Genomic DNA, 22,568 nt, shown 5'->3' with positions numbered 1-22,568 from the left:
ATGGCCTCTGAAACAACCCATGGCTAATGCATTAAAGGCATTACAAATTAATATCATGGCCATAACAGGAATTAATACAATTCGTGATGCTCTTGGCAAAAATAAGTTTGCATTGACTGTGTTGTTCATGAACTAGAGCACTGTCAGTTGCCCAGATTGGAGATTCTGTTCTTCACCCCTCACTCCACCTTCACTCTTGACAGGTTGACGGGGTCCAATAAAGAGGTGTAAAGCATCTACTCCGTCTTCTATCTGCTGAAAATTTTGCTTTGCAATGCATAAACCATCCAAGGTGCTCTCTACCTTCATTTGTATTTCTAGTGTGCTCTCATTCTAATACTATGGGTAAAGAGTACATATTTCTGAAAAAAATAATAATCAGGTTTTCAATTAAATGAAACGGGAAAAGCTGGTAGCCCACATATGCATACCATTAGCAACTGTCAGATGCATTTATATCAGCTTTTTAAAAAGTGCCTGCCTGAGTGTATATGTCTATAAGTTATGTGAACACTGCTTGATATAAAAGCTTCTGTTCTCTGTAGGCCCATGCACACACATGCAGACACGCACACACTCCACTTGGATTCAGTGTTAGGCTCCTGTACTGGTTCTGGCTGGGATGGAGTTCATTTTCTTCACAGAAGCCTGTATGGTGCTATGTTTTAGATTTGTGACTAAAAAGGTGTTTCTAATGGTGATGTTTTAGGTATTGCTGAGCAGTGCTTACGCAGCATCAAGACCTTCTCCATTTCTCAGCTGCCCTGCCAGCAAGTAGGCTGGGGGTGGGCAAGAAGTTAGGAGGGAACACAGCCAGGTCATCTGACCTCAACTGACCAAAGAGATATTCCATTCCATGTGACAACATGCTCAGAAATACAACTGGAGGTAGCCTTTCCAAGGTAGCTGTTGCTTGGAGACTGACTGGGCAACAGTCTGCTGGTGGGAGGTGGTGAGTGATTGCCTTTGCATCACTTGGTGTAGGTTTGTTTTTTTTTTTCTTTCACTTATTAAGCTGTCTTCATCCCGACCCACAGGTTTTTCTCACTTTTCCTCTTCCGTTTCTCTCCCCCATCTTGCTGGGGAGAGTGAGCAAACAATTAGGTGGGTGCTTAGCTGAGGTCAGCCTGCCACATTTTCTCAAACCCACTACATGTTTTACTGGATAAAAGAACAAAGCCAAAATGTTCTACTTGTCTCTGTAGGTGGGCATGACCCGAAGCACTGGCATGAAGTCATCCATACACTTGAAGCATTAGCACGCCTCCTGGCACAATTTTGTCCCATGCTAACTAGCATTATCCCAGTCAATGCCTTGAGTTGGGGAGAGTTGGAATTGGCAAGGGACCAGTGACAGCAGGCTGTTTGGATGTGGCCACCTTATTTTGGAGTACAAAGAAATTTACTAATATAGACATTTTCTGTATCATTCCAGCTGGCTGCGGGATGAGTGAATGCTTTCTAACCCATTCTGTTTGCAAGTACAAATAGATGTAACCATAATGTATCTTTAAAAAATTTACTTTATCAGTTATTTTTGAAAAACCAACTGAAGTTATGTGGTATGTGAAGACTTTGGATGACCACGGTAATGTAGATACTATCTCCCTTTCCTGGATTATTTCTATTTTGGACTTAGACTACTTCTTTCAAAAGGGACCATTTCTCACTGTCTCCATACTGCTCATCCTAAAAGATACTGTCCTTTGAGAAAAACTGGGTATGCTTGAAACTGAGGGTGCTCTTAGGGGCAAAATCATCATTTTTCCTGTTCATAGTATCATAGAATCATAGAATCATAGAATCATAGAGTCATAGAATGTTTTGGGTTGGAAGGGACCTTTAGAGGTTATCCAGTCCAACCCCCCTGCAGGAGCAGGGACATCGCTAACTAGATCAGAGCCCCGTCCAGCCTGACCATGAATGTTTCCAGGGATGGGGCCTCCACTACCTCTCTGGGCAAGCCATTCCAGTGTTTCACCACCCTCATTGTAAAGAATTTCTTCCTTCTATCCAGTCTAAACCTACCCTGTTTTAGTTTAAAACCATTACCCCTTGTCCTGACACAGCTGGCCCTACTGAAAAGATTGTCCTCGTCTTTCCTATAGGCCCCCTTTAGGTACTGAAAGGCCGCAGTCAGGTCTCCCCGTAGCCTCCTTTTCTCCAGGCTGAACAACCCCAACTCTCTCAGCCTGTCCTCATAGGAGAGGTCCAGCCCAGAGGACGGTTGCGCTTCTGGCCTGCCAGCGCACATTGCCGGCTCGTGTCCAGCTTTTCATCCACCAGTACCTCCAAGTCCCTTTCGGCAGGGCTGCTCTCGATCCTTTCTTCCCCCAGCCTGTTTTGATGCTGGGGGTTACCCCGACCCAGGTGCAGGACCTTGCACTTGGCCTTGTTGAACCTCATGAGTTCACACAGGCCCACCTCTCCAGCCTGTCCAGGTCTCTCTGGATGACATCCCATCCTTCTGGTGGGTCAACCACACCACTCAGCTTGGTGTCATCTGCAAACTTGCTGAGGGTGCACTCAATCTCGCTGTCTAAGTCATTGATGAAAACATTATCTTATATAAAGACTTTTAAGGCCTAGTTATGCAACTGTGATTAAAAAATAAACATAAAAAGAATAAGGGTAGGTGACATATGGCAATGTTGTAATAGCATTGCAAAGCTATTGCTTCAATGGTTTCAGTCAATAGTGTAAAGAGACGGAACACTTACAGTTATGCAGAGAAGGAATATTTGCTGATACAATTATCCCAGACAAGAAGATGGACTGTTTTCTTATGGCAGGATTATAATCACCACAGTCAGACTAAGTGAAAGGCAACTGAAGGCTTTGCTGTTGAACTTCTTGTTCTAGTCATCATATTGATTGCTGTGGAAAATCGTTAAAATTACAGCAATGTTAGTGTTAGTAAATGAGATCAAAATTTAAAATAGAGCAGACAGATGATTTAAGTGTAGAGATACTCAAATGACAATCACATTTTCCTCAAAGAATTCTTTCACAACAAGTTTTTGCCCATGTAGCATTGAGGGACAACAAAAGGCATTATTTTTTGTCATCCTGATGAGGGCTTTTCCTGTTTATTTTTCCATTAAGACATCAGTTTGCATTGGCTGCACTTGGATTCTCTTACAGGAATTTGAAGTCTTACATATCAGGCTCCACTGCCTTGAACATATCAGTATCCATTCTGCTACCCTCTTACGTTATGCCGTCTCTTCAAGGAAGCCCCTTCAATTCCTTGCCTTTGTCAGTACCCGGACACCTCCTCCTCAGAACTCCACAGGGAACTCCCTCTCAACTGGGCTCTGAACTACTCTTTTCTTTAGCTGCAGTCATTGCTGACTCATGTGTAACCTTTGTGCTTAGCTCAGCCACCCCTTCATTATCAATCCTGGCTCATTGCTCCTAGCTACTCACGCAGCCCCCACAGTGATCTTTTAAACAAATTAAAGTTAGGAAGACTTAGGACCTTTGGAACGCTCTGGCATGAGTTGCTCAGCACTCTAATTTGCTGTTGGCTCTTGTGTCTTCATTCTTCTCCAAACAGGTATAGCCATTAGTATGCTAATGCAACCAAATATTTCTGCTTGCAACAACCTGAAGAGAGATCTAAAAATCTGGGTATCTTTATGTAATACATTGAAATGAGCATGCAGATCATTGTTGTGAGTTATAGCCAAAAAGCTTTTGCTTCATTGTTAACACAGTTGTCTCATTATTGCATCTCTTCAAACCTGCCAAGACCATTTGTCAACATTTAAGAGAGCACACCACACATTCCATATTTTAAAATAAAACCAAGATGGAATTTTCAGTCTAAAACCAGTTCCTGAAAAACAACTGTTCTGAGAACCAAAGTGTAATAACATCAGTGAAGCCTGTTATTATTTATCTCTAATCTCCACCTTAATTTACATAGTTCCCCAGTAAATAGAATTGCTTCTGACAAGCCAGTAGAACCCCTCTGACAGCCAGTGTGCATTCTCTTTTTTCCTGTGAGTCACAGCCAGTTACAGAGACTTTCCAGGCTAAATCGCACTTTCATCGATATCAATCCTTTCTCTTACATTCACACTGCGCCTTCAGTCCTGCTTCTATAATGCTGCTACCCTCAATGATGTGCAAGAACACAAGAACTTCAATTCTTCAGTGGTTTTCAGAGACCAAGTTGATTTTGCTCACCCATAAATTCAAAAAACAAATGTATATTTTATCCATCTTTAAATAAGAAATCTTTCAGACTTGCTAATGCAAAACCTCACAAAGCTATTTTTATAGAGTAACTTTTCAGGATAGCATCACCTTCAATTCATTTTTTTAATTGTCATTCCTCAATAGGTCAGTAATGAAGAAGTTGTTTTAACAAAGCACGCCAGTGACTTCCACTTTTTGACTTGAACTGAACATGATCACTTTACACTCAAAAGGGTTGATTTTTTGAAAAACAAAGATTTACCAAATACAAGAAAAGAGCTAGGAAAGGGTGTTCTCTGGCACAGTGAAACATCACAGTTACAACACAATGATAGTGAGCTGAGATTGATTTGCTCAAGAAGTTGAAAATCTTGTATTTAAATTGCTTCTATGCTTCAGAGTTGTAAAGGGCTTCTTATTTTCTTTTATGTCTGCCTGAAAATCTGATGTGAGCTTCATAGACTTCTCAACACATTTATGTGAGGACATAGTTAAAATACTAAGGTTTTTTGTCCTGACAGAGTTGACATTTACTTTGTTTTTAACATCAAAGCCAACAGAATAAATTCATGATGTGAAGTAAGCCATATTCACTTACCAGAAAAATATCCATCCAATACTCTGTAAACATTTAAAACACTTAGGATAAGAGGCAAGATCACAAGCCTCTGCTCATGCACCTTTCATCACTTATTCTGTAGATGGAATGCCCAGTATAAAGCCCACTTAAGTTAATGGGAGCCTTTCCACTGACTTTTGAATTAACCCCATAAAAAATTAGAGGATCCTATTCCTTAATTTCCTGTCTGTTCAGAAAAATATGTTCACAGCACAAAGGCAAAAAGTGAAGAGGTTCCTTTACCAGGTTTTGCAATCGAAGAAATTAAATTGCCTCTGAGTAACCTGTCCTATGGTATTGCTTGTGCTGAGCTCATTTGCTTGAATATAACCTAGCAATAACAATCCAAACTGGGAGGAAGACTAAAATGCATATGAGCATAAGGGAACTGTACGAGAACTGTCTTCCAACTGTTTTTCAATTTACAGTAGGCATGCCACCAAGAAAGCAATTCTGAATTAACACATTACAAACCTGTACATTACTCTGACAATCTCCAGAGAATGCTATAAACAACAGAGAATAAATTTTCCTGTCTCATATGTTAGTAATAGCTGAGCATATTATGAATTATCCAGATGGATTTCTTGCCTCTATCCCAACCAGTAACCAAAATGAGACACAGATATTTGTATGGCCCCGAGGCAAATTAGCACAACACAGTTGCATCCATTACAGCTGAGCCCTCCAGGGCAGGAAGACAGTTGTGTACAAGCTGACCATCAGGCAGGGTTCCTGGTCCAGGTTTTCCTTCAATCTGTGCATGGGCCTGGGCTGGGAGAGCATTTTTTGGCCGAGATCAAAACCATGCCAAGGAATTCACTAACAATTCAGCAGCATAGATCACATGCCAGTCCATAAAGGATGCCTTTACAGTTACTAGCATAGACAGATTCTGCCACACAATAAAGAAAGGAAGGTTTCCGTAGGCAGCAAGCAACTTTCATGAATTCTTTTCCATCCCCAAAACAAGCAGCCTATCCCCTCTCATCTAGTTGATAGAATGGTTTCGTACTATGTGCATTATAAAGTCTGGAAAAGAATAGTGGCTAGCAGAGGAATTAGTTTGGATAAAAACCCAGCAGTTCTCTATAAATATAACTGAGGGATGCCAAACTACAACTACACGGTATCAAATTTAATGCAGAGGTTATTGATATGAGCAATAGAGTTGACAACTATCAAAGGAGAACTTTGAAGAAAAGTAACTGCAAAGGGCAGACGTTGAAAAGAAGGCTCTGTATACTTTTAGTGGATCAGATATGAACAACACCTCTATTGCTGGACTCTTCACCTGGGAAAACATGGGAGACATTCTGACTGATCTTCATAAGTAAGCGTCAATAAAGATTGTGAATAGTTTACTCACAGAGAGGTAATTTTCAGAAATACCTTTGAGGTAAATGTTGGAAAAAGAGGAGCAGGAATTGAATCTGTCAGTAAAGCATCTAAAGAAACTTTAGGAGGAAATAAGAAGACAGATATTTAAAGTGCATCTGGAAAGTGCAAATGCAGAGAAAATGTACAGTTGAAAGTATAAGTTTTCTTTTAGTCACACTTACAGCACTGCACTAGGATCACTGGGGTTATACAGTCAGATAAGAGGACAGACTCCAGAAGAGAAGACAAGATACGACAGACAAACAAAGTTTAAATCAAAATAGCTGAACAAATTATACTGCACTCTGAGACTGGGCACATGTAGTGGCCCCAAAGTTTAGCAACTGTTGTGGTAATTTGCTCAATATACCAAAAAAAGAATTCAAAACTTGATACTGAAAATATCTTTCTGTGGCATTGTGGAGCTGTTGATGATATAGATGTCCTTTGTGAGACTGCAGTTGTAAACAAAACCAAAGGAACTGCAGAAACAGCTGGGTCACTTACAGCCAGCTTGTAAGCTATTTATCAGAACAAAAAAAGGCATCTTACTTGTTGTGGTGAAAAAAAAAAGATTGAGTAGATGAAAAAAAATTGAGTGTCCTCAGTTATCACTCATTATCTTTGAGGGGGAGATCACATAACTACTCAAAACCCACTGCTGTTGCACTAAAAAATTAGCTTGCTCTGAAAATCCAAGTAAAGGTTGCCATTCACATGGTCTTGTACCACATACAGAATCCTGCAGTATAATAATTAACTGTACATATCTCTTCACATAAATGTTCATGAAGTCAGATGCTAATTATTTTGGGTTATCAGATATCAGATATCAGAAAACAATGTAATGAAGTTAAACCACTTGAGCCTTCAACTTTTAAGGACACTAGAGAAGATTTTTAGAAGATCTAAAAGTTTGTCTATAAGTTAATTAAAGTAAACAGTTTCATAGCTGTTGGTTTAAAATATGAATAACATTATTTTAGAACAATTCCTTCCACTATAGTGCTATTTTCAATATAGTTATCAGATTTCCTGATTTCTTTGCTTGAACAAGTGGTGTTAGCCATACTCAAGCCTGGAAAAAGAAAAGAGCATGGGATTTTTTAAATTAAATTATACTTTCAAAGCTTTATGGCGCCAGTAATATTAAAGATCCTGGAAGAGAAAATGGAAAGTCTACAGCTGTGATTTCTCAGGTGTTTAAGACCCTAACAGTTTCAAATATGTTTGCAACTGAGGAGACAGCCTTCCTTGCCATATTTTTTTGTCATTGAAAATGTGTCCCCCCTCCAGAAAAACACTCCTGAGATGCAAGCCCTTACTTCTTTGTCCCACAGTCTCTGAAAGTCCACCTGCTATTTCATGGCAGTTTACTCTAGGAATTAGTATTTAATCCAGAATTCAGTACTATCTGACCAGTATACTGTATCCCTGTTGTGTGACAGTGTCTGCCATTCCTAAGATAAAGTTACTGTATGGTGAAAATCAGTTTAAAAACGAATAATAATAAAAACCAAATAAAGAGTAAGAAGCAATATGTTCCTTTATGAATTTATATTTTTAATTTAAAGAAGGAAAAGATAAACTGTTTTATAGTTGAGGACTTGAGAGTCACAAAAAGCCAATAAAATATAAAATATGGAATTATATTTCTGCTCTTTGCTATGTCCTCTGCATTCTTGTTTTTGGTTTTTGTTTCATTTATTCTTTATTTTGGTCTTTAAGTGCTCTTCGTTTGTGTTTTCAGTGCATGGTCAGAACTTCATAAGAATAAAATTAACACCCATTTAATTTATTTCCTTAGGCCTATCTTCTCAAAGCTAAATCAAGGGCAAGATTTTTTTTTTTCATCTCCAAGAAATTTTAATATTTAAATTATGTTCTACTAGCTTTCATTTCCACTTCGTGACATAATCCAGCTGAGTGGATTTAGACCTATTCATTTTGCCATCACCAATGCAGATTTCATTTTTCATGTCCATTTTCCAGTAGCTTTGATTCTTATACTATTTATCAGAACCCAGAGACAGGCAGCTAGTTTGTTGAAAGAAAAAGAATCTGTTTCAGGGCAAAAAGACAAATCAGGTGTCCTTATTTAACCCTCTTTGTCTTCACGTGGAAGATGTGTTCACACAGCTATTGAAAAAGAACACTGTTCTACTAAAAAATAAATAAATAAATATCCAGATGCTCCAAAATTAGTGACAAATTATTATTTTGAGGTTGCATTTATGACCTACTTTTTGTAGGTCATAAAAATGGGTAAAAATCCTATATATTATTCATCATTATTAAATTAAAAATATTAATTGCTAGAATAAGTAGCTTTGAATTTGCAGTTTTTCACATTTCTCAGTTGTGCTTCAGTACCCTCATTTGGAGTGGGTGTCTTACAAGAATGAAAGAAGGAAATTATTTGGTGCCTGATGCAAGTGCTTGCTTTCAGTAGTATATTGTTTATTAAAAAGGGATGAATGGTCTTACTTAGATATTCAAGGTAGCTAAACACTTAAAGCTCAATTAAAGCTTATGAAATTGTTCATTCTGAGGACAGAAAAGCTCCCTTCCCCTACTTGTAATTAGAATTATATATGGGGAGCTAAGAACAACAGCAATGGGAGGAAGAGGAGGTTAGAGTAACAGAGTTGAGTTAATTTCAGAAGCTTGAAGAAATAGCGAATAAATTAGGCTGTTAAAATTCGTTTTATTGCAAGTTGACAGGTGCTCAGCACAGGTAATTAATTCTGTGAGTTTTAATAAACTAGAATTAGAAACAAATAAGGAACATCTTCTCCTAAAGCACTGGGGAAGATGTGCAGCACTATCTCTTGGTGCAGACAGGCTGACACATTGCAGCTTTCTGTGAGTGATGGGCCACAAGGCTTTAGCGATGCTGCTGCACGTGCAGCAAGGTGAGAGGAGGTGGTGGTCCCTTGGCAAGGGAGAAGAGGAAAGGGAGAAGGAGAGGTTGGGAGTAGTCCATGACCTGGTGAGAAAATAAAAATTACTAATAAAGTACTTGCTAAAATTATGGCTCCCTGGCTAGAGATACTCAATGCCCCACTTACTTAATAACAGCCTTTGGTGAAAAAGAATTTTTGTTCCTATTTGGAAATAAACTTCCCAGATATAGTGCTTTCTCAGGCAGAACAGCATTGGTCATTTATTTGTTTATCAAAGGGGAAGAATACAGAGGTACATAAAAGCAAGTTTTCCACAGTGACATTGGTCATCTGTGCTGAACCCATGGCTATGCTTGGGAGAGGCAAGCTTTGTTTGCCAGGACTGCTTCTCTGGCTGGGGAAGGAGGGAGGCTGAATTCTCTTCAAGCACTGCCTGCACATGATTCTGTCATCAAGATCCCACAGTGGTTGTTAGGTGATGTTTTGAGGCTGATTTGCATCTTTCTGATGGTATGTGATGCAAATAGACTGTTGTATCAGTGATACAGACTTACCATCGGCGTTCATTAAAGACCCCTGTCTGCCATTCAGAAGAGTTAGTTATAATCAGCAGTCATATATTCCAGCTAAAGCACAGATTGCTTCTAATAAAACTTGCTTCTGTCTTCTCATTTTGTGATCAACATGATGATTAACATTTTCATCACAGTTTTTTCTTCCACAACAACCATGTCCACATTTGTCTCAGATTATCATCATCTATCTTTCTTCCAACACAGGGGATAAATTGTGAACTAATTCCTACAGTCTATACTCAGTCAGCCACAAGAGTTAGCAATGTTTTCACCAAGAAGATCAGGATTTGTTTGTATTTGCATTATTTAGAAGGGAAGTAGTATATTCACGTTTTTTTTTCAGGGTAATACTGTGTTTTACCTATGCAGTTTCTCCCTAAAAGATTCTGTACTGTTCCTCAAAAGTCTTTTTATTGTCAAATTCTCGTTGGATAGGAAAACAAATTAAAGTTGCATAGTGGGAATTCATAACATATGAGCCAGTTAGTAAAAGAAAGGACATTTCCATATTTTCTATTATATTTATTGTGTGTTTCACTGCATAGCTTTCACTTTAAATAAGTATTTATTTTTCATATACAAGAAATACTGCTATCAGTCAGGCTTTACCAGGATAGATTTAATGAATCCATATAGTTTAGGGACATCTAAACATAAGAATTAATGGCAAAATCTAGGATGGAATGACTAATGCATTTTCAGGGTCTGCTGTTTTTTTCCAGTTTACATTCCTTGCTTTTTAAAAATGAATAATAGTTCTCTTGCAGATAATTATATAGAATGCCTTTCCCCCAGACTTAAATAGACAATTTGATCCAGGATTAGAAAACAAGGCAATTGTCACATCTGTAAATTCATAGCAGGAAATCATTAAGGTTTGACTCTTCAAGTGCCTAACTTTTTGAAAGTGCAGAGGTTGATAACAGCTAATGCTAATATCAGCTGATATCAGCTATGTATTTGAGGAACTGTTGGGAAAATTATCACAATAGAAAATTCAGGACAAAAAGACCTGAAAGGAATTAGGACTATAAAATGAACTAAAAAACATGTGTGGTGCCATTTATATCTTATTCTTCCTAAATTTTTGTAGCTATCAGCCTTGATTCAACAATATATGCAAGCATCTATACATAATTAGGAATTCACATATTTTCTCCTTAAATAGTTTGCTGAACTGGGATTTTAGTAAAAAAATTGACTTTTATTGATTTTATTACATGCATGTAAGATGTGTATGCTGCATTAAAAAATAATCATAAAAATAATATTTACATTTCTCAGCTACGATCCTGCATTACTAATATTGGGTGCATGAAATATTTTTTTTTTGTTAACCTTGATATCATTTTGACACTTCAAATTGTGATAAGGATAAATTGTGGTAAGGATATTCCCAACATTTTGTGAGTGATTTTCAACTCTTCTCCACAGTGTGTGGTTTTGGTTCTGGGGTACAATGCACACTGCATTTTATAGCCTGCAACTAACATTTGAAGCAACACAGTGGAGGGTAGATCATCATTTATGCGAAGAAGCTCATTTATATAAGCTACAGTGTCAAGTTTAATTAAGGGCTACAGTGACAAAAGAAAGCCGATTACATATGCTCAAAATACTTTTCTGATGACAAATGACTGACACCCATAAAAACAATATCCAGGGTAATTGTTAAGGTTATGATACTCAAACCTGACTAAAAAGATGTCAGGCAGTATATTCCGATAGCTTAAGGTTCTATGATTTTTAAATAAAAAAATCAAATAAATCAAACTTAATCTATTGACTGAAATTCAGATTTACAGTCAGGATCATTCTGCATGGAGGGAAAGAAAATATAACTGGCAATTAGGAGCATTTGTATCCCCACATTTTCTTTCTTTAGCTCTGTGAGATTTTATAATCAGTAACTTTGTAGCTTGCTTACCACAATGGCTTTATGATGATCCCTGGTCAAAGTGAACGTGTAGAGAAAAATCTGGTGGCATGATTTATTTTGTGTTCTTTGTCCCTGCTTAGCACACTCAGTGTTTGGGAAAACCTCTCCTGCCCAATCCCCATCAACATCTCTCTTTCTCTCTCTCTTTGTGGCCACCACATCACAAATGGGGAGTTGATGCAAAGGATAAAGGTCAAGGTGATAGAATATGACAGCTCTTTGAATTGAAGAGAAATGAATGTCCCTAAGTATTCAGCATGAGCTTCTCTTTGCTCCTTGCAGGGCATCTGCACCACAACCACCGCATTTTTACACTTCTTCTTCTTAGCTTCATTCTGTTGGGTTTTGACAGAAGCGTGGCAGTCATATATGGCTGTTACTGGAAAAATTAGGACACGGCTCATAAGGAAACGTTTCCTGTGCCTTGGATGGGGTAAGTCTATACAATTCATTTCCTTAGAATCATTGGAATGAAATGTTTAATGCAGCGACAATGTCAAGAATATCATCATATTCTTCAGTAAACCTGAAAGATAGTAGACAGCATGTTACTAAAAAGAAAAGTAGGTTAGGAGCCTTTCCACTTTATCTCAAGCTCAAGCTATGCTGGTGTATATTTTAGCATTCTTTTATAAATATGTTTTAAAAAAAATTTAGAAGATTTTTGGCAAAGTAGTATAATATCAAGAAATCAAAATAAAACAATAAAAAAACATTCACTGAATATTCATGAAGCCTCTTCCTAGTTCACTTTAAGACCTGTCAAATGTCGCAGTAATTCAGCTACATCAAAGTGGTACACCGTGGGCAGAAAACAGTGTCCTCCTCCCTGTCAGTGCTGCAGAAAAACAAACCCTGCAATAGCACTGCACTTCATTAAATGATTCATTCCATGTGAAATTGGCCATTTTGCATTAGCTTGCCCTGTCATTTTTTGTCCAGACAGAACAGCAATATTTTGCTCAGCATCTAACAGTTATTACTGTTTCGGTTTTTTTCAGGTTTACCAGCATTAGTGGTTGCAATATCAATAGGCTTTACCAAGACAAAAGGATATGGAACAGCCCACTAGTAAGTCAATCTGAAATGATAAATTAAGTCTTTAATTAACAAGACTGTCATACCCATTACATAGCATAGTCTAAAGGAATAGGAATCACATAGCATAGTCTAAAGGCTCTGCGGGTATCCACTCACACTTGGAACTGCCCTAAGAGTCACTGAGCGGTCCACAAAAGAACAAAGAGAAAACCATATGCCAGTCTTGGACTGGGCTCAGCAAAGCACCAGGGATCCTGGATTTCTTGTGAAGTTTTGAAGTAGCAAGGCTTTTAGAAACAGTGAGGAAAAAGTCAACTTAGATACCTAACATTTGTATACATTTACCAAAGAGAATGTTAAATGTTATGACTAGCCTTTGCCAGCCTCTAAACATGCCTAAAACTGTACTGGCAAGAGTCTCTTTGGCACCCAAGTTTCTGCCTACCAAGCATGTACCTCAGCTTTAATGCCCCTGAGCTGCTTGGAGCCAAAGCCCTGCAGAAATCTCAAAATAGCTCTCCCATCCATCCCCTGTCTCCTGGGGTGCCTGATCCAGCCCATTTCCTATACTGGGCTGTACTGGAGCAACAGCGAGGAGGAGGTCTGTGTACTCCATTTACATTTTATTAATACAGTTCCTGTTTAGCCACCTGGCTGGTTCCAGTGCATATCTAGCGCCCTGGAAAATTCACTCCTCAGCAAGACTGCCCTTCAGTTGTCTCCCGCTGAAGAAGGAGCATGGGCTGAGCCTCCCTCCGGCCAGCAGACCACTCACACCACCAAGACATTATGTATGACAGAGCGCGTTTCCTTCAGTCGTCCTGTTTGGAGCTCTCCTCACGTTGCCTAAGAAATTAAGTATGCATCTGGACAGAAAGAGAGGAGATATGACTCTGTGGCTGGGTAATGAGGGCATCCATCAGAGATGTGGATGAGTTAGGTCAAGTCCTCACTCTAATGAATATTTAATTATTCTCCTTAGCATCATCAATGAGTGAGATCAGGATTGCCCCTCCCTGCCCTGTGTGTCCCACCATCTTGGCACATGGCAGGGGAGGCTTCAAGCCCTCACTCCAGCTTTGGGTGGGTAAGGATTCAAAAGCTCCTCCTGAATACCAGCTCTAACCACTGAACTCCTTAGTTTTAAATTGTAACAATGTGCATCTTGCATTTTTTAATGAGAAATGGCTGACTTAACTGAAGTGCTTAACTTGCACCTATAGCTGCCAATCATTAGTGAAACAATGGTCTTAACTGTCTTTTGGGAGTTCTATTGAGGACCTGCTCCTCTGACATTTTCTGTAACAAATATGCGCTCACCTTGCTGGTTTTTTTTTTTTATTTATTATTTAGTCCTTGAACCAGGACTGGAGAACTGTTTAGGCTGTGAGAATTACAAATCACAGGATTACAATGTCCAGATCCCATTGGGGACGTAGCTCTGTCCCTTGCAGGATCAATCCTATTGCATTTACTGTACTGAAATTATTAATGTGTGACTACTTGCTTTAGTTAGTGTTGCTTCCTGCTTCCTTCCTGGGCTGAATGTATTTTTAAAAGAGGATATACTGAAATATTCAGACAAAGCAACAAATCATTCATTAAGGGTAACCTCAAAAGTGAAAAAGAGCAGTTCTCTGTACATATAACAGCTCCTCTCCCAGGATCCAAATTCAGCTGACGCAGTACCATGGGACAAAAGCACAAAAGGAGGTGTGCAAGGGACAAACAGAACCGTAATGCAGCTTTCTCATCTTATTTACAAATACACTTTCTTGGAATTTGACATCAGAATTACATAACAAAAACAGGGAATGCAAGGAATGGAGATTCCTCCTCCATCACCAGCTGATGTGCTGTCCTACTCTTACAAGCAAGCAAAGAATTGTGTCCATAACAACTGCAGAGCTCCTGTCCTGCTCCTCCGCCTGCTCCTCCTCCCATAACGAGAGCATTTGTCTAAGTTTTTTGATTGCTTACGCTATGTTTGGCCTGTTTGGCTGCAATCGATTACACACATGCTGCCGTCAGAAATACATCCGGTTGCAAACTATTCCTGGTCCGTAAGATGCTATTTTTGAAACTGGCAGTTTCAAATGGAGAAAATTAAGAGTGAAAATGAAGGAATTTATTCCAGTCTCATAGTCCCACACATGAAGAGATTGATGAAATGGGAGAAGGCCCAAGGATCTCGGAAGCAGATCTCAGTTTCATACAATATATGGCTGATGGGGGTGGCTTGAATTGCTCACACTTGAGCCAATTCTGTGATCAACTGTCTCCGATTTCTATCTTTTTCTTTCAGTCTTAATATTGGACAATTACATTACTGTACATTTAAAACTACATATGAAAATATTTCACACAGACATGTGTACTGATATAGATACAGAAGCTGAAGGGATTTCGTGAAAATAATAAAAAAACCACAGTGACAAGTTTTTAGATATTTCAGGATATCTGAAAAAAAAAAAATGTGTCTGAAAGCTTGATTGTTTTTTTCCAAATATTTCTGTGAGACTAATAAATATTGTTGCTGCTTGTCTTCAGACAATCAGAGCTATGAAAGCACCACTACTAAAAATTATATTTAATAAACCTGCATGACCTACTCATGTTTACATATGGTGCTATATATTAATGACCAGTGCAGACGACTTTCAGGAATTCGTTAGATCAACAAAAATTAAAACACTCTCATAGTCATGCTCTCCTAAGAGAAGGAGCCAATCTCCTGGAGAGCATCAAACAACTCACAAAATGTACAGGACACAGGAGCAAGTCTACAGATACTCCATCACTCAGCAGAATTTTATGACCATGTAACAAGATCCCATAAAACCCCCAGTGGATGCTTTTAATACTGATTAATTTATATGGCTTTCTGCTATGTGGGGATCAGGGAGAAAGAAGACAGAACAGAACAAAATAAAAACAACCATAAAGCATAGAAAAAAAGCTATCAGAGCAAAGAAAAAGAAGAGAAGAAGGAAAAAACAGTAAAAAATTTACAACAATTGCCTTATGGTATAAGAAGAGACCTGAGAATCTGTCTTCAGAAAGTCTTCAACAGAAAAAGATTGGGAAAAAGCGCATTTCAGAGTCATCAACTGGCTGATACTGATTACATTGCAATAATCACACCACACATTGTACAAAATCCAGACTGTTGAAAATAAAGACTGAGTAAAGAAAAGAGGACAACCTTTACTTTTTTTCCCAGCTCTGCCTCTAAATGGAAGTCACTCTTTTTGAACAGCCTTTTTACATAGGGCATGGGAAAGGGAGGGAACAATTCTCCCTTGGTCTTAAAGATTCTTGTGGTAGAAACTCTTTTCATTTCAAAAAAACTTGTTGACCCTGTTTTTTCAGCACAGGTTAACTGAAATTATGTTTCCAATACAATACATCAACAGGTTTTATGAACTGATGTTTCTATCTCCCAATACACATGAAAATTTTAATTACATGTTTTAGTTACAAAGAATGGTCACCTTCAGTAAGTAAAAGTTCATACTAGTAGGGAAATGCACTGTAAATACATTCCCCCTTCTCAGAAGCCCATGTTCTCAGTCTCTCACAATAAATAACCTAGCTTTTGGAAAAACAGCAAGAAAAATTGCAGAAAATTTTGAAAGCATTTTTCTTTGACATTACAAAAATAAATTGAACATTACTGTTGAATTGGTTTTTTGAGGTAGGGTGTAGAATAGCCTGACATGTATTACCTTTCAACAGAGAAGCAGGTATGAACCATTCACATCAATTTATCATTCCAGAATTTAGCACACTGTTGCAGCTGGGTTCATGTGGCAGATTTCACATAGCTTCATTGCAATGGGAAACACTTTCATTCTTTGCAGCTAGAATTCCAGCCATAACAGATCATTAATATTATGATGTGCTTGCATTTAATTTGCTTGGTTTTCAAAAGTACAAAAACAGTACTGGAAAATAAAGAAGATATGTATGATTCTGATGTGAATGTTTCTGGATGTGAGATCCAAGTAAATTATTTGAATGCATATACTTGAGTTTTCTTATATGTAGGTGTGATCATGCATTCAAATAAACATGCAGCTCTTTGAATGTGTAATCACTGGGAAAATAGCACAGCTGCATTTACTTCAGTGTGCGAAGATCCTGATCTTTTGCAGATATGGAAAGCTTCACATCATGGTGTATCAAATATTTAGAATTTGATTCTGTAAGCGCTCTGTGTTTGGAAATCTGATGGTTTTCAGTGAAAGCCCTGATGCAATATGACAAACTCTGCAAGATTAGTAGCTCACCAGAAAATACAGTTTTCAGATGCTTTAAAATATACATCTAAATTGTTTGCAAAATATTCCAGAGAACACATAACGGTTATATCATATTTGATTTTGCTTTAATGGGAATATTGTCTGTAAGACCTAGTTCTAATAGCAATTACTAAATGACATAAGAGAAGATATGTAGAAAACTGTTTTTTTCTGAAGTTCTACATAACAGGTAGTTGACCTTTCATTGGTTTAAGTGTAGAACTATCAGACATTGCAAGCTATAAATGTTTCTAAATACTTACCTGGCAAGTCCTGTTCAGTTAACTCATCATACACAGTTAGAGGACATTCAGTAAAGATTTGCACACTTATTTTCTATTGCGCTCTTAATATATTTTAGGCGTTTCAGTGTATGTATAGCTCTCACTGATAATGGAAATATCTTTCAACTCTCTACATCATCATACAACAAAGTAATACTTTTTTGTGTGTGCATATGAATCTCTATATGTAGGTTCAACATACACTGGAAGAATCTCATATTGTAGTAATTATTAATGCTTTCTTGGCAATACATTATGCTTATTTTTAATTTGTGCTAGTTCTTCTCTCTAATGTTCTTTCTAGCTGTTGGCTGTCTCTTGAAGGAGGGCTACTTTATGCTTTCGTTGGACCTGCAGCTGCTGTTGTCTTGGTAAACGTTAATATAATTTCCAGTATTTTCATGTGAAATGATGGAATGTGCTATTTAAATTATAAAAGCTTAGCCATACAGTAACAATACCTTTTGCTGTAAATGCTGAGCTCAGTGTTGTTTAACATACCTTCAGTATTTCGAATGCATGATTCATTTAATTGTATCACTTCTTTATACCAGTTATCTCTCCATGTTTACAAAGTAAGCTGTGAAATAATGCACTAATTAGTGGCACAGAAAACTCGTTACAGGCATCACTGAGTTATTATCAGTAGCATCTACGCAGTTCTCACTACCTTGTGAAGTTCAGTGACAGTCTTGATAGAGCGCTGCTTGGCAGCGTATTGCTGTGCCAACAAAAGCAACAGGAGGACTAGAACCAGCCAGCAAGTTCTCCATGGCTACTGCTTTTGAAGGCAGAAAAAATATCATCATAGCTGGGAAATGTTACACATTTGTGTGTTAATCTTCCACATCTCTGGAAATGCATTTAGGTGTAGGATTCACTTTGCCTAATTGTAGGCATCTGCTAGTTATCCCAGCCATATTTCATTGCCAGTGGAGAAAAATGTGCACTTTTAGGGCTCAAGCCATCAGAAGTATTTCAATTGTCTACTTTAGGGTAACACGAACTGCACCCTACATGTGCCATCAGCTATCAGTCATCTTCTCTCCAGTCTTTATGGACGTTCTACAATAATTTGTTTAGCATTTTTCCCTTACAGATTTTGAACTTAATTCGTCTTTCCATTCCACCAATTTTATACTAGGATAGCTCTATCAACACCAGTTATTTCTGATTTTTCCCTTGCAAAAGGGAATCGGTCTTAGTAGTCATCAAAGATATAGCCATTTCACTACATAGATTTTCCTGAAATGGATGTTTACTGCTCTCATAGAGTTTGTCTCATCATTGCCTGGAGTCAAGCCAGGATCCTTTTGTACAACTCACAGTCCCTGTCATGATAGAGGAGCCAAGGATGTTTACAGAAAGCCAGTCATAATTTTCACATGGAACTGTATGTTCTCTGTGTAATTGGCAAGCTTTGTTCAGAGATGTTTGAAGTTCACAGTCACAGTTTGCCCTACCATTAGCTAGTAGCTATGGCAGGAGCTGTTCCATGCAAGCACTTAAGCCTAAGTGTACGAAGCAAAAGGATTGTATAACATCAGCTGAAAAATGTGAATGATGAAAATAAAGTGATAATAAGAAAAGCTGGAAAGAGTTGGCAAGACAGACTGGCAACAATTAGGTATTTTGGCACAGGTCTTGAAAAATCAGTTTGAAAGGAAAAAAAAGGATTACTCTTTTCTAATAAAAATAAGGAACATTTATTTAATAGATTCAAAACTTAGTATTACCTCTTTGCAGACCACGCAGAGACAGGTTCATAGAGTTCAGTTCAATAATACAAATGGATAATAACAGTCATTAAGTTGTTCATTAAATGCCATTAGTATGTCCATTGAGTGCCAAAGTCTGACTGCTGAAACACTTGAAATTTTTTTTTAGGTTAGGTCTTCAACCGATGTATGTGATCATAACACCATTTACTTTAATGGAGCTAAACAGACTTACCCCAGGCATCCATCTGGCCCACAAAAAAAGAAACCTGCAGTCAAACAAGGCTCAAGACTGGCATTTTGGTGAATGACACAGATAATGACTAATGTGCAGGAGGATATGGAAAACTGCAGACTGGTTCTGCATCAGTGGGAGCACCCACATGGGCCGTAAATGCTTAAAAAGGAACACAGTTACGGTCGTCATGTGCTCTGACTAGCTCTGCCGCCCCGTGCACACAACTCAAATGCAGTGGTTTTCCTGGAATAGGGTATATCATTTCAATTAAAACTGAGGAAATACTAAAACTGTCTTACTCAAGCTACTGGCCACCAGACAGGTATCCATATAACCTGATACCAGGCATACGTCAAGATTCAAAACCAAGCCCATTGCAGTGTGCGTGTGTGTTACCCATTTGAGAATACACACTTTTGGTGTGCTCAGGGACAGGGTTACACAATTTCTGATGAACTCAGAAATGTAACAGGAGGCATTTTGCAGGCCTGTAAGAGCATTTTTCTGAAGTAACAGGATAAATTATTTTCTTTCAGGCTCTGAAAGATCAACTGTTTGTTTTCTGTTTGACAGGTCAACATGGTGATTGGCATTTTGGTATTTAATAAACTTGTTTCCAGAGATGGAATCCTAGATAAAAAGCTCAAACACAGAGCGGGGTAAGCAATAATTGGGTTATTTTAAAGCATATTAAAATTGTATCACCAATTTTCAAATACAGATCTTCACCAAAAATGCTTTTGATTGTGCTTTGAACCTTTATATCAGTGTAACAGTGTGTCTAAGATTCCATTCATCTCAAAAGATGCTGTTGCATTGTCCTGGCAGAATGCAGGATGAACAGACTAAACATAATAAAACACAAGTACAACAGTATTAAGTTAATAATAATGAGGATTAAACAAATCTGAGCAGAGGTTTCACAAGAATGTCACACATGTAAAGTTGTTGCAGTTGGGAAAACAGTTTTATGAACTGTGTGTACTGAAGGAAACATTTATTTTTCTCTAACTGTCAACTTTAATTATGACGGTAGGAATTGTTACTCATTTGTATGAACTGTTATAAAATTTATTTTACAGCAATATAACCCTTACTGAGGTCAATGCTATTCTACCATTCTATGTGAAGAACTTGTGTTTGTTCTTACATCCATATATACATAGATGTATTTTTTAAATCAGTGTATTAGAACTCCAAAGGAAAACCCCCATGTTTTAAAAGAAAAAAAAAAAAAGTAAATAGAAATACTGTGTTATTGATTATTCAAATTCTGTTTGTTATCATGAGAAGAAAGGATTATGACAGTGGTGGTATCAGAAGCTGTTTTCTGCATTTCTAGCAATGATAAGCAATGATATCTTTATTTTACTGTGTATTACTGTTATGAGTAAATTTATTTCAGCTTCACTTTGAATTATTTTACCATTTCACTAACAGCAGCATTCTTAATAAGTTCAAGTTATTGGTTAGATAAGCAAATTTATGATAAATACTTCAGCTGTTGTGATTTGCATTTAATATTAATTCAATTAAACTTTCTTGTTTTCAGCTCTTTCACCATTATTCTGACAAATATGTACCAAAAGCTTTCATTTTTGTTCTTCTCTTTCCTCTTTTTTCATTAGAAAGTGTTAATTTCTTTACCTTCCTCTTTTCTACATTGCTCCATCAACATTCTTAACTGTGTAATAACACTGATGAAATCTAGAATTACTAGTAATCACTAATTCAAATTCACATCTGCTCTAATTCCAGTGATTTATGGACTTGGAGCAGCCATGGGTTTGGCTTTGTATATCTTCTAAAGATATCCAAACTTAGATTTAACTGCATCATTTTTTTTCAGCTACCAAATTGTTGTCTATAGAAATCTATTTGCTTATAGTATACTTCCCTGATGAAGCAAATAGCTTGCTTTCTAACAGTGCACAATTCAGTAAAGAGGTATTTTATTTTAAAGTAAATGGATAAAGAACTAGAAATTATTCAGTCAGAAAGAATCCAGCTATTCTGGGAAAGCATGGAGATGCCCTAATTGAGAAACAATCTTAACATTTGTGATAGTACGAGATGGTGGCTTGGCAACAGCATTCCTTGATACTACTTGGCAGATGAAGAGTCTTGAGTCATTCTTTGGGGCATAGAATTTGACCTCCAGTAGAAAGGGGATTGTCACTCATTTCTCAAGTATCTCTTGCCAGCCATGCTCAGGAAGGCAATTTCATTCTTTCTGGCAAACATAGGACTTACCTGTCAAAAGTTCAGCTGTAGAAATCATTTATGTAGGATTCAAAGAAGTGAATGGGGCAAAATATACTAAATGCATATGTTTTTTTCCACCTTAATAAGCATATGGAGAATCATCAAATGTCTTTGATGGATATCAATTATTTTCCTGGCATAAGGGTTAGCACACATATATGCCCAGCCAGAAAGATAATATTTGGTCTATATACGCATCAAGTTCTATTATCTGCAAGATCCAGAACAAATCTAAAGAGGTAAAGAGAATAATCTGGCCTGATAACATTGAATTATTGCCAAGCAAAAATGGAAAGTATTTTCCCAAGCTTAGGTTAAGCTTAGCCAACGCATTTATCTAGTTCATTCATTGAAGTAGATCTTTAATTGGTGTAAACTGATGTGGATTCACTGAGTTCTTTTTACACCCCACAATCACATCATAGAAGTCATGGCTCTCACTGGATTTTATGGAAAAAATGCATTTTTATGGAAAATATACAACACTTTAATGGAAAATCATCATTTGGTTTATCAAAATGGAAACCACTGGAGTTCAATGTTGTTTTGGGCATTATGTTAAAAATCTTGTGAATGTTGGGTTTGGCAATGAAAAAGAGTTCTGTTGGTTGAAATAACTGGGAAAAAACTGAAGTGTTACCTATCTTCACCATGTTGACCACTTTCCAGCTGGGAATAGGTAAAGCACCCTTCTTGTCTCATCTCAGTCAGCTATGGTTATTCCTGGTTCTGATAGCAGAAAGAGAAAGAATAGCAAAAGTCTTTATTTAGTTGACTCAGGAAGTTGAATGCATGCTGTATGTAAAAGAAAATTTAAATTCCAGGTTTTGCCCTTTAACTCTTCTGACAGGTGCCGAGGTACAATTGTCTATACAAAACGCTTTGAGCTTAATGCTTGTGTACTGTGTTTTATTAGAATGCAAAACAGGTCACCCTTTCTTTAGTACCAACTGATATTTATTTCATCAGATTCCATACATTTCAAGCCCTGTATTCAGACCTTCATATAGCATGAATAAAATCACTCCAGATGTTAGTGGGCCATTCAAATCACTAGAACAAATCTGACTATACAGTACGCCCATACTGATTT

General features: G+C 37.6%; 1 protein-coding gene across 1 annotated transcript in view; it reads left to right on the top strand.

Annotated features, from left to right (window-relative positions):
* ADGRB3 (adhesion G protein-coupled receptor B3) overlaps window positions 1-22,568 on the top strand; it is a 477,601-nt gene that overhangs the window by 419,940 nt on the left and 35,093 nt on the right. Inside the window, exons 19-22 of the mRNA XM_009640074.2 lie at window positions 11,908-12,058; window positions 12,627-12,696; window positions 17,559-17,625; window positions 19,784-19,869. Coding sequence (XP_009638369.1) covers window positions 11,908-12,058; window positions 12,627-12,696; window positions 17,559-17,625; window positions 19,784-19,869 — 374 coding nt within the window. The remainder of the gene's footprint in view (window positions 1-11,907; window positions 12,059-12,626; window positions 12,697-17,558; window positions 17,626-19,783; window positions 19,870-22,568) is intronic.

Source organism: Egretta garzetta, unplaced genomic scaffold (assembly GCF_000687185.1).
Source record: "Egretta garzetta isolate BGI_Z169 unplaced genomic scaffold, ASM68718v1 scaffold55, whole genome shotgun sequence".
Taxonomy (NCBI): domain Eukaryota; kingdom Metazoa; phylum Chordata; class Aves; order Pelecaniformes; family Ardeidae; genus Egretta; species Egretta garzetta.
This window is presented reverse-complemented; position numbering and strand designations above follow the sequence as displayed.